General features: G+C 39.3%; 3 protein-coding genes across 6 annotated transcripts in view; all 3 read left to right on the top strand.

Annotated features, from left to right (window-relative positions):
- The first annotated feature begins 13 nt into the window (after positions 1–13).
- LOC105685926 (SUZ domain-containing protein 1) lies at positions 14–2,038 on the top strand. Its single transcript, XM_012400419.3, has 4 exons — positions 14–170; positions 800–870; positions 942–1,134; positions 1,289–2,038. The coding sequence occupies exons 1-4, from the start codon at positions 117–119 to the stop codon at positions 1,478–1,480; spliced, it is 510 nt and encodes a 169-aa protein (XP_012255842.1). The 5' UTR covers positions 14–116; the 3' UTR covers positions 1,481–2,038.
- A 170-nt stretch (positions 2,039–2,208) lies between these two features.
- Positions 2,209–3,652, top strand: LOC105685922 (40S ribosomal protein S15Aa). The gene is made up of 4 exons (XM_012400406.3): positions 2,209–2,365; positions 2,881–3,015; positions 3,139–3,304; positions 3,447–3,652. Exons 2-4 carry the CDS (start codon positions 2,883–2,885, stop codon positions 3,538–3,540), a joined length of 393 nt encoding a protein of 130 aa, XP_012255829.1. The 5' UTR covers positions 2,209–2,365; positions 2,881–2,882; the 3' UTR covers positions 3,541–3,652.
- A 143-nt stretch (positions 3,653–3,795) lies between these two features.
- LOC105685281 (protein sidekick) overlaps positions 3,796–12,606 on the top strand; it is a 37,470-nt gene continuing 28,659 nt past the window's right edge. For 3 of the 4 annotated variants that reach the window (XM_048651688.1, XM_048651687.1, XM_048651686.1), the window contains exon 1: positions 3,796–5,289. In XM_048651688.1, coding sequence (XP_048507645.1) covers positions 5,127–5,289 — 163 coding nt within the window. In that variant the 5' untranslated portion in view covers positions 3,796–5,126. The remainder of the gene's footprint in view (positions 5,290–12,606) is intronic. The other variant, XM_048651685.1, reaches the window with a different exon arrangement.

The following is a 12,606-nucleotide window of genomic DNA, read 5'->3' as shown; positions in this document are numbered from 1 at the left end:
CTAGGGAGATTTTTGGGCCTTTTTTGCTCCTTTCCGATTCTCATACGCATGAAGGTGCCTCGTCGAACGTATTTCGCTGGCTTTTGTGAGAATCTTATTATTTCGTTTCTCTTGTAATGTCAGCGGTCGACGATGTATTCGAAAGCTGGGAAGAAATGGAGGAGTCCGGGGTGAGTCATTATTTTCCTAACCACTTGGAGCCACGCAGCTTCAATTGCACTCCATACTTCCGTTCGAAACTACTTATGTTAACCTATATTTTTAGTCAGAATCTCTCCGACCTATACAATATTATTGCGCTTTTATCCAAGTATGCTATGTTCGTTCAACTATATTCTATTACGTGCCACTTCAATTTCATCAACTAGTCAATTTACTGTTGTATCTGCAATCATTTTTTATCTTTAAAATTCATTTTACGTCAGAAATCAAAACCTAATGCGTGTACAGTGGTGAACGTATTCAATATGTATCACCACAATCTCAAATCAGGCTGTCCCTTTTGTTTAGGAGCATCCTATAATTTCTACCTCATTGTTTTTTACTTTCATGGACTAGTCTTTGCCCCCTAGCAAGGTTCCTCATTTTCCAGATATATTCCCCAAAATTTGAAATATGTTGGAAGAAATACTTTTCATCATATTCTATATTTAGATTACAGTGTTTGCACATATCGTATTTTTAAATCACATACATGACTGATTTTTCACCACACCAGACTTTGTCTGATCAAGAACTCAAGAACCGAGTCATCTGTGGAAATACTTGATTCAGCTGATAATTGAAAACGTGGTTTCAGGTTCTGGACAAAAAGTTGAAGGCTCTTCAATTGAATCCGTTGGAAGGTCTGGATGAGGTGGAAGCATCTTGGTAATATTTAAAGCAGCTGGCAATAATAGCATCTGTCCTTTGAACAAAATCATCCAATTTTCTTATTGCAGTCTGATGGAAAATCAGAATTCAAATACAAGAATGATAATCCTGGGAGAAGATGGGTTACGCACTCAGTACGTACCACCAAAACCTACCGTGAAAATTCTAAAAAGACCAGCAAGACATTCACAGGGGAGTGGAGATGGTCCTCTTCTCAATGGAGATTGCAAACCCAAGCCAGCTATCAAGTCTTTGAAGCAGGTAAAAATTGATGCTTTTGAAACCGATGTTGGGTATTTTTTCAAAAGGCTATCATGCCAGGCGTTTTGAAAGAATATTAAAGAATTCTAGCCACAAATTCTCTTCGCTGTTTTGCCTTAACATAAATAGCCATTATCGACATAATTATTTCCAGAGAGAACAGGAGTACGCAGAGGCTCGCAAACGGATTTTGGGGGAAGAAAGAAGTCCCGAAGAAAAATCGGTGTGTGAAGTGAACAGGATTCAGCCGAAATTTACAAGCCCAACGGGCAGCAACCTGCCCCCAAACGTCCTCCGAATGCCAATAGGTCCTGATGGAACTCGAGGTTTTAACGTACGAAGGTAGCGCGTCACTTAGGGTCCTTCCCTCGTCACCCAACTTCATCCTCTCGGTCCCTCCCCTGTCCCAGGGGAGGCTAAGAGGCGGCTATGAGGCCGACTGCAGTATTCAGAAAGCAGGACTGCGTTCCTCGGCGGTTGAGGGTGCGGCTACCTTTGGAACGACCTGGAGTCTGCACGGATCTGCGTCAAACAGGCCAAAGCGCTCTACTGAGCCAGCGGCACTGCATATGCACAGCGCCAAAACACATAACAACTCTAAGTGGAATGCTATAACGGTGTGACACCGTTGCCGAAAAATAACAAAATAAGAAAAAAAGATTAAAGAAATACCGACAAAGTACCAATTTGACATTGTTTTTTATTTGTTTTATTGTAAACGGACGAGAGGTTCTTGACTCGGATACACGATTGCCTTATAATGGAGATGTTTTATTCATAAGGATCTCGAACGAAAGATCAAGAAACTAATTTCTTCTCTTCGATCGGGATACTCAACAAAAACTTATGCTTCAAGATCGAGAATTCAGTACAGACTCTTAAATAATATAAAATATTGCTGTTATCTGGCCTTCACTATTCTTGCTAATCCTTTGGAATATCCCAAAATTACCTATTATCCGTTTTTAAATGCATGGCAATATAAATTGTCCCAAAGATACAAATGTGTATTATACAGTGCGTATCGAGTTTCGGGAACGATGGATCTGAACTTTTCTCAGTAAGCGAAGTTGGTCGAATATGCCTAGTACAGTCGAACACCTTGACAATCGATGGGTGCTATTTCGATTAGCGCAACTGACTTCCTGTCTCTCTGCGCCTGCGGAATCTTCCTTTTTCTAGCGATAACCGAGCGTGAATGTCGCTGTGGTAAACAAAATATAAATCGCAGGTAATCCACGAAATTAGTGAACATCCAAAGTGAAGTTATGATAATTGGCCAACAGTTTTCTCCGATTTGTGATTTTATGTTTTTATTAAAACTTCTCCGTCAAACACTTCTCGGATAAATAATTGCCACTCGACAGGCCGGAGCTTTCGAACTCGTGATACCTTTTGCTGTTTTGAGGAATTCAATATTCTGACACCTTTTCTGAGTGCTTTGGTATCATATTAGATTTGTGAATTAGTGTACAAAAAATTAATGTTTGCATTGTTTATTAACAGTTGCGGCCTGTCGTGAAGATTTGGAGGTTATGTTTCTGTCATTATATTCGTACAATGAAACGAATTTTTGTTTTCATATTAAAGTCCTAATTTACCATAGAATTCTCGAATTTTGCCTTGTCACAGTTCAATATTTCATTACGTTATTACAGCTTCGACATCAGCCATTAATAATACCATCTGATTATGCAGTGTTAGAAATCGCCAAGCTTGACTGAGATTTTATTTATTCATTTACAGACATGGTGCGTATGAACGTTCTCAGTGATGCTCTCAAATCGATCAACAATGCCGAGAAACGTGGCAAGAGGCAAGTCCTCCTTCGCCCCTGCTCGAAGGTGATCGTCAAATTCCTCACAGTCATGATGAAACATGGTGAGCAACATTTATTACTCATTTTCGTTTATCCTTATAACTTTTGAATGTAACGACGGCAAGATTAAAGTTTACCCCATATGTGCATAGCTGTGTGTTATTTATAATTGATTTTAAATTCAGGCTACATTGGTGAATTTGAAATTGTCGACGATCATCGTAGTGGAAAGGTTGTCGTTAACCTGTCCGGAAGGCTGAACAAATGTGGCGTAATCTCTCCCAGGTTCGACGTCCCAATCACAGATATTGAAAAGTGGACCAACAATCTACTGCCATCTCGTCAGTTTGGGTGAGCAATAAACTTTCTGTACATATCTTGAAGAGCCACAATGTTTATTTCCCACAATTACAGCCGTCGAAATTATTTGTCACAAATAATTATAAGCGGGCATCGTCAGAAATTAAATAAGTCCTTTCACTGTTCTGTTCAGATATGTTGTACTGACAACGAGTGGAGGTATTATGGATCACGAAGAGGCAAGAAAAAAACATCTTGGAGGCAAAATCTTAGGATTCTTCTTCTAATTTTAATTCACACAAAAAACAAATGTGTCAACAACATCAAGAACAACAATTGTACAAAAGTAAGATGTACAGAAATCACACCAAGGCATAAATGCTGTTGATACAACCATAACTCGACTGATGCTGATGTTATCCGAAACTCTCGTCCTTTCCTCCCGTCATGGTGAAAATGATGTGCACGGTACGCCAAAAAATAAAAAGTTACGATATACTGTAATGTAAAATCGTTGACAAACTGCAGTTATGAGTGAATGATTGATATCTAAAATTAATAGTAGGAGCAACGTAGGTGTGTTTGACAGCTGTAGCATTTCTCACTAATGTACACATAACGGTGCTCCGAACAGCGATTTGCAGCATTTCCAACCACTTTTGGTCAATTGCCAATAGTAGAGTTATTGAAAAATCTATAACGTGCTCATGCAGTAGCTTCGTCATCCCTCCTCAATTACAGTAATTGAAGGTCCAAGAGATTTGCCAGTAGCTCTTCATGTTATTTGAAACCGAAAAAAATTCCAATAAATCAATGTGGAATAAATTTTCCGCCATAGCAGTGACTAGATACCGGGGTCGGATAAATTCCGATCTAAATTACCGATCTGTGATCGGTCGGTCGGCTATATGTTGCCGGTAAGTGTAAGGAAACGTTGGCAAAGTAGTTTTTCTTTTTTTGCCAGGAGCCATCCCCTACTTCTCGAAATCCCCGTGGCTCTCGCGTCGTTCGCGGCCAGGTGGTGGAGGTGGAGGGTTGGCAAGTTTTCAGTTAGTGTGAGTGCGCGTTCGTGGTAGCTTCTAGCGCTGGTATTTGGTAGTCAGTCATGCGCGCAGGGCAGACAGGATTTCAACGCGCATTCCACACTACCGTGCCGAGTTGTTTGACGGGTGGACAACATACAACAGAAAACTGAAGAAGTTTAGTTTGAGTTCAGTTCGAAGCGAGTGTTGTCGCGTGGCCGGAGATCGGTCTTGTTTTTGATTCCGCGGTGAACAGTCGTTGTTTGTAACGATTAAACAATCGCCAGGTTTGATTGCCCGGTTGAACGAACGCGCTTTTTGTATTCCAATTGTTCGGTGTATCTCTGGAATAACATTAAGTAAATAAAGTTATTTATTAATTTTTTTTTGCCAAACCGAACGAAACAAGTGAACCGCAGGTACGGCCGTTGCGCTGCGTTGCCAAGTTGCGCCAGGTGAACGTGACCGTTTGGTTGTTCCTCTGTGTTACCTGAGCCGTTCGGTCGCCCTGCAACTACAGGAAGCTTGGATACAGCCTGACGATGTAAAAAAGGAAAACTCTCACGAATTGTTCGCCGCAACTTTGGATACTTTATAACAAAGAGAAAACACGAATTAACCCGACCTACGACAAGAGTAACCGGGTGATAAAAATGAAGAAAAATCGTAAACATCTTCCGAATGGCCGCATACTCCAGTGAATAGTTATTTGATTGTTGATTTTTTTGTTTGTTTTGTTACGCTATCTAGAGTTCAAAATCGGCAATTACAAGCTGATCACGGTGCAACAGAAGAGTTTTAGGCTGTGATTGGAGTGACGGGGAAAGTGCCAGTTCTGTTTTATTATTATAATGGAGAATTTGCAACGGATTGTCAAACATGTACGGCATTGTCAGCTGCAAAATTCGACGACGAGGACAACGACGCCGAAATACACGAAGAAAATGACGAACGCGCTAAATATATTTGCCGCTCTAACTTTCGTATGCATCACATTCGGCGCCTGCGCTGCCGGTAAGTCAATTTAAAATTCCATTCAAATACACGCATATCTATCAACTATTCGTATCTAATGCAACGCAAGTAAATATACCATGTAATTTATCTTATCAGTTACTTAACACACGTGCGACAACGTTAATTCATCTCACGTGGATTTCAGCTATTCACAAAGCGGATATCCCTTCATTTCACGATCATCCCATGGACTGAAAAGTCGCGAGACTTCATTCAGAAATGAGTTTCGCTAGATCTAACCGTCTAGATCATTTAGGAGGGGATTTCAGTCCGTTTGCCGTTCGCCGTTTGCCTAGGTCACGTTCGCGATTCGAATTGGCTGCGGTTCAACGTCTGAGAAAGAGGTGCTCCAGAACTCAACCCTGTGATAAAGAGAATTATTGACCTTTATCGGTTTTCTTTCTTTTCGTTTTTCCGCCCTTACGTCACCGCTTACCCCTTCACTTGGCACGGTGCGTTATGCAGTTTGTACGTACAAAAAGAGCGTACTCCTATGCGCTTTTATGCGGTACGAACGGAAAATCTCTGATTCACGTACGTGTAACTTTCGTCGTCGATTTCTTTCGATCAAATATTGCGACGACGAGAGATTTCCGGTGATACAACTTCGATAACGGCTAATCGTGAATCACCGTGATTCAATTCTAAGAATCGATCAAGCCGAGTTTAAAACTCATGACCGAACTCACTCGTATGTGTACATGTGTATTTCTACATTTACTCGCGTGTATCGCTATCTCATATATTTAACATGTATATGTATACGGATCTTGTACGCGTAGCTTTTTATCGTACGTACGTTGTTGTAGTACATTCTCCTGCATTCGTCGACCAACCAAACCTTGAATGCCCTCGCGTGTCGGTATGGAGTTTAATATTATGTAATGTTATATTCTTTGTATTATGTATACTCAAATAACTCGACGAACTAAGTGTTTGCCGTTGTTTTTACTACAGATTACTACGTGGTTATCGTTATTTTTTGTTCATGTCATTAGCATTATTACAGTTGTACGTATCTGGCTCTACATGATATTCAGCTAATCGATACTCTTCAACGTATACACACGGTATCGTAATGCCGAAATTTTAATACGCATCCATATAATTACACATGCATGTGTACGAATGGTGTGTGCAACTGCAGCGGTGATTTATCTTAATAACGTATAAACGTGATACTCCGTAGAATAAATCTTAATTTTTTCCTCTCTTCCATTTCATTTTATCATTTTTTTCCATTCATACTATCGAATAATTGTGACAAAGAAGTCTTTGAGGAATATAAAGTATATGTATATCTCAAACGTATAACGTGTACAGGATATGATCCGACGAATGAAATTTTATTCTCATTTCTACGTATGCTAATGCGAAATGACGCTCGTGTTGTTTTCATCGTCACGATGCTGCAAGAATGAAGATTTTAACGAAGCGTACGTCTTCTTTCCTTTTTATTCATCGATCGAGACGAGTTTGCATAAATATCCGATTCCGCATGCACCGTTGCGCCACGGATTGCGTGAAATTAGTTAAAATATAATAAATCATATCGGATCGGATATACGTATAATTCATACCTATGCGATAAAATAATGTCCTTCTGCACAGGCGCGTTATATTCTCTAATTTAGATTTATTACGGGGTTAATCCGGGCAATTGTGTGAATTGAGTTAAAACGGTGACCCTTTGTAACAGCTCGGTTGCAATGACACAGCACGTGCCCGTTCGCCGCCGTCTCTTCGTCCGGATCGGTTTATCCGTTCCTTTTTTCTTTTTTATCCTCAACCTACATACCTACCCGCTAATTATACCGTCTAAAATATCCTTAAGGATGAAGAGAAACAGGCGATTGTAACGCGAAAGTTGAGTAGCATTTCAACGGTATATAACATCCTATCTTCAACCTCATGCACAGGTCACTCTCCCCTCATACGTTACGTCAAATATAAATTCTCCCAGACAAAAAACCAAGAGAAAATAAAAAGGAAACAAGCCTTCGTCTACCGAGTCATCTTCGAATTTCTCTATTCAACGTGTGTCATTCACTCGCGGTTGGACCGCTGCTGCTGCCCCGTCAAATAATCATCTCCTTATTATATGTATTTGAAAGAGAGAACACTGACTCACTCTCGAATTCATCGAAAAATACCTTGGGGATTTATATGACATAGCTGTAATTTTTCTTTTTCCTGTATTCGGAGAAAATGAGAATAATTTCGCAAGATGGTGCAACGGAATAGTACATACGACGACAACGGGTAGTCGTACGGAAATGTTGTACAAAAGCCAATATCCAATGACGATTGAATTAAAACTCATCACGTACTGTTTTTTTTTTTACAACTTTTCACATTACCCCTCGTATAACATATTTACACCACGTTCTTCGGCTGCACTTGTACCGCACACACATGTGTACAAATGTATGTAACGTACGTAGGTACATATGTACTTATGTATTATCTATAGAGGTATCAATTTACGCGCGCTTACAACGGTATTGTACAAGTTGTATGTAAAAATACATACATGGCCGGTGGTCGTGTGGTGACGCTGCAGGGTAGGAAGTAGTTTCGTAGAAAGGAGGAGGTTCTGCCTTTGCTTTTGTGAGGTGCATGAGTATAACGTGTAATAAAGGTGTGTTTTATAAATGTGGGTATCACCGACGTCAGCTGAACCGAGGGAACAATGGAGGACAAGGAGCCAAGAGGTTCGGGTATTTCGCTTCGAGTTTGTCCCAAGTTATCTCGCGGTCGGCCTCTGTTCCCTCACCTAGCTATAGGTATACAGATGTATCGCTCTCTTCACTTTACTTCTCAGCCTTTCTCCTCCTCTTCTTTTTATTTCTTTCTTTCACTTCTTCTGCACTTCTTTCTTCTTCCCTTGCGCCACCCTGCCCGTTCTCTCTCGATTTTCAGCCACCCTCCCGCCCGCCCTGCTTCACCCCATTAGATGACGCAAGGTAACCGATACGTAGGTACCACCTAGATGCCTCGGTACGTATTAGGGTGGGTTGAGAAAAATTGTTTTTTTTTTTTTTATTTTTCTAGCATGGGGGCAGAATTTGTACCTTATGAGAAAAGAAAATTTTTCAAATTTGGAAAAAATTTTTCACTTAATATTTTGAGGTAGCCCATTCGTTTTTTGAATAAATAATTAATCAAGTGGGGTACTTCCAACAAAAAAAGTTTTTTGTTTTGGTCAAAAATCATAGAAAATATCAAAAAATTGTCGATTGTGATTGTTTTTTACTCGTTCACTGTTCAAAATTTTTTTCCTATTATTTTTGTCAGTCAAGTATAAAATCAAAAAATGACATGCTCTTTCTTTGACTTAAAATTGAAGTTGAGTAGCGTAGCGTAGCGCTTTGTTGTGAGACGTCACCTTCGGGGCTGAGCAGAGGTGACGCCCCACAACAAACCCCCTCGCCCGTGGCTACCTGACTCCAGATAAGCTGCCTCGTAGACCGAGAAATTCGAATATTTCGACCCATGCATGGATTGCGATAAATCAAAGTGGGTCTACGACTGAACCCAATAGATGTGTCTTAATTTTTCTGCTCCCGACAGCGAATAATTGATGATTACTTGATCGATTGCACGAGTAGATGATTTTGGCTTTCAGATTTGAATTCCGGAGCTAATTATACGTGAGATTACTCTTGAAAAACCAGAAAAAACTTCGATTTTTGAGCAAGAAATAAATCAGTCATTTAAATGGGTTTAATATGCTTTTCTTACGTATGTTGACCTCAGAAATCCGATTCTGAAAGAAAAATTGATCTATCTCTAAAATTGGCCAAGTTATCGCCAATTTTCATCATTTGGGGACCAAAAAAAAAAAATTCATTTTCTAGTCTAGATTAATGTAATTTGAGCTCAGGAATTCGAATCCGGAAGAAAAATTGCTCTATCTGCAAAAATGACCGAGTTATCCTCATTTTTTCGCCTTTTTTGGTACAAATTTGAGGATATCTCGAAGGGAAAAAATCATAGCTCAATTTGGACAACGGATTCGTGTTCCTGAGGTCAAAATACATAAGAAAAATGCCATACGATCAATTTTGAAAAATAAAAATTTTTTGTCGAAATTTGAGATTTTTCCAAGGGGTACCCCTTACGATTTTTTCAAATTTTGGCCAAAAATTTTTATTTAAAAAAATTGATCGTATGACACTTTTCTGATGTATTTTGACCTCAGGAATCCGATTCTGAAAGAAAAATTGATCTATCTCTGAAATTGACCGAGTGATCGCCATTTTTCAGCTCTTCGGGATCGAGAAGAAAAAATTCATTTTATCGTCTAGTTTAATGTGATTCGTACCCAGGAATTTGAATGAGGATTGATCGTATGGCACTTTTCCAATGTATTTTGACCTCAGGAACACGAATCTGTCGTCCAAATTGAGCTACGATTATTTCTCTTCGAGATATCCTCAAATTTGTACCAAAAAATGCGAAAAAATGGGGATAACTCGGTAATTTCCGCAGATAGATCAATTTGGCTTTCAGATTCGAATTTCTGAGATCGAAATACATGAGAATAGCATGGGAAACCCACGAAAAAAAAATGTTGATTTTCGACCCAAAAATCGATGAATTGCGCGGGTTCGAATCCCCGTGGGGATTTTTGGGCCAATTTTTTTTTTTCCTTGCGAATTGATCGTATGACACTTTTCTGATGTATTTTGACCTCAGGAATCCGATTCTGAAAGAAAAATTGATCTATCTCTGAAATTGACCGAGTGATCGCCATTTTTCAGCTCTTCGGGATCGAGAAGAAAAATTCATTTTATCGTCTAGTTTAATGTGATTCGTACCCAGGAATTTGAATGAGGATTGATCGTATGGCACTTTTCCAATGTATTTTGACCTCAGGAACACGAATCTGTCGTCCAAATTGAGCTACGATTATTTCTCTTCGAGATATCCTCAAATTTGTACCAAAAAATGCGAAAAAATGGGGATAACTCAGTAATTTCCGCAGATAGATCAATTTGGCTTTCAGATTCGAATTTCTGAGATCGAAATACATGAGAATAGCATGGGAAACCCACGAAAAAAAAATGTTGATTTTCGACCCAAAAATCGATGAATTGCGCGGGTTCGAATCCCCGTGGGGATTTTTGGGCCAATTTTTTTTTTTCCTTGCGCATTGATCGTATGACACTTTTCTGATGTATTTTGACCTCAGGAATCCGATTCTGAAAGAAAAATTGATCTATCTCTGAAATTGACCGAGTGATCGCCATTTTTCAGCTCTTCGGGATCGAGAAGAAAAAATTCATTTTATCGTCTAGTTTAATGTGATTCGTACCCAGGAATTTGAATGAGGATTGATCGTATGGCACTTTTCCAATGTATTTTGACCTCAGGAACACGAATCTGTCGTCCAAATTGAGCTACGATTATTTCTCTTCGAGATATCCTCAAATTTGTACCAAAAAATGCGAAAAAATGGGGATAACTCGGTAATTTCCGCAGATAGATCAATTTGGCTTTCAGATTCGAATTTCTGAGATCGAAATACATGAGAATAGCATGGGAAACCCACGAAAAAAAAATGTTGATTTTCGACCCAAAAATCGATGAATTGCGCGGGTTCGAATCCCCGTGGGGATTTTTGGGCCAATTTTTTTTTTTCCTTGCGCATTGATCGTATGACACTTTTCTGATGTATTTTGACCTCAGGAATCCGATTCTGAAAGAAAAATTGATCTATCTCTGAAATTGACCGAGTGATCGCCATTTTTCAGCTCTTCGGGATCGAGAAGAAAAAATTCATTTTGTCGTCTAGTTTAATGTGATTCGTACCCAGGAATTTGAATGAGGATTGATCGTATGGCACTTTTCCAATGTATTTTGACCTCAGGAACACGAATCTGTCGTCCAAATTGAGCTACGATTATTTCTCTTCGAGATATCCTCAAATTTGTACCAAAAAATGCGAAAAAATGGGGATAACTCGGTAATTTCCGCAGATAGATCAATTTGGCTTTCAGATTCGAATTTCTGAGATCGAAATACATGAGAATAGCATGGGAAACCCACGAAAAAAAAATGTTGATTTTCGACCCAAAAATCGATGAATTGCGCGGGTTCGAATCCCCGTGGGGATTTTTGGGCCAATTTTTTTTTTCCTTGCGCATTGATCGTATGACACTTTTCTGATGTATTTTGACCTCAGGAATCCGATTCTGAAAGAAAAATTGATCTATCTCTGAAATTGACCGAGTGATCGCCATTTTTCAGCTCTTCGGGATCGAGAAGAAAAAATTCATTTTATCGTCTAGTTTAATGTGATTCGTACCCAGGAATTTGAATGAGGATTGATCGTATGGCACTTTTCCAATGTATTTTGACCTCAGGAACACGAATCTGTCGTCCAAATTGAGCTACGATTATTTCTCTTCGAGATATCCTCAAATTTGTACCAAAAAATGCGAAAAAATGGGGATAACTCGGTAATTTCCGCAGATAGATCAATTTGGCTTTCAGATTCGAATTTCTGAGATCGAAATACATGAGAATAGCATGGGAAACCCACGAAAAAAAAATGTTGATTTTCGACCCAAAAATCGATGAATTGCGCGGGTTCGAATCCCCGTGGGGATTTTTAGGCCAATTTTTTTTTTTCCTTGCGAATTGATCGTATGACACTTTTCTGATGTATTTTGACCTCAGGAATCCGATTCTGAAAGAAAAATTGATCTATCTCTGAAATTGACCGAGTGATCGCCATTTTTCAGCTCTTCGGGATCGAGAAGAAAAAATTCATTTTATCGTCTAGTTTAATGTGATTCGTACCCAGGAATTTGAATGAGGATTGATCGTATGGCACTTTTCCAATGTATTTTGACCTCAGGAACACGAATCTGTCGTCCAAATTGAGCTACGATTATTTCTCTTCGAGATATCCTCAAATTTGTACCAAAAAATGCGAAAAAATGGGGATAACTCGGTAATTTCCGCAGATAGATCAATTTGGCTTTCAGATTCGAATTTCTGAGATCGAAATACATGAGAATAGCATGGGAAACCCACGAAAAAAAAATGTTGATTTTCGACCCAAAAATCGATGAATTGCGCGGGTTCGAATCCCCGTGGGGATTTTTGGGCCAATTTTTTTTTTTCCTTGCGCATTGATCGTATGACACTTTTCTGATGTATTTTGACCTCAGGAATCCGATTCTGAAAGAAAAATTGATCTATCTCTGAAATTGACCGAGTGATCGCCATTTTTCAGCTCTTCGGGATCGAGAAGAAAAAATTCATTTTATCGTCTAGTTTAATGTGATTCGTACCCAGGAA

The sequence above is a fragment of the Athalia rosae genome, chromosome 3 (assembly GCF_917208135.1).
Source record: "Athalia rosae chromosome 3, iyAthRosa1.1, whole genome shotgun sequence".
Lineage (NCBI taxonomy): Eukaryota > Metazoa > Arthropoda > Insecta > Hymenoptera > Athaliidae > Athalia > Athalia rosae.
Note: the sequence above shows the minus strand (reverse complement) of the source record. Positions and strands in the feature narration are given on the sequence as shown.

What these genes read in the sequence shown, in the direction of transcription:
- LOC105685926 (XM_012400419.3), top strand. Translation starts at nt 117, where the DNA reads ATGTCAGCGGTCGACGATGTATTCGAAAGCTGGGAAGAAATGGAGGAG. An exon ending in GATGAGGTGGAAGCATCTTG is followed by an intron (nt 871 to 941) that starts GTAATATTTAAA and finishes TTCTTATTGCAG; the next exon opens with TCTGATGGAAAATCAGAATT. An exon ending in CTATCAAGTCTTTGAAGCAG is followed by an intron (nt 1,135 to 1,288) that starts GTAAAAATTGAT and finishes AATTATTTCCAG; the next exon opens with AGAGAACAGGAGTACGCAGA.
- LOC105685922 (XM_012400406.3), top strand. Translation starts at nt 2,883, where the DNA reads ATGGTGCGTATGAACGTTCTCAGTGATGCTCTCAAATCGATCAACAAT. An exon ending in CACAGTCATGATGAAACATG is followed by an intron (nt 3,016 to 3,138) that starts GTGAGCAACATT and finishes TTTTAAATTCAG; the next exon opens with GCTACATTGGTGAATTTGAA. An exon ending in CTGCCATCTCGTCAGTTTGG is followed by an intron (nt 3,305 to 3,446) that starts GTGAGCAATAAA and finishes TGTTCTGTTCAG; the next exon opens with ATATGTTGTACTGACAACGA.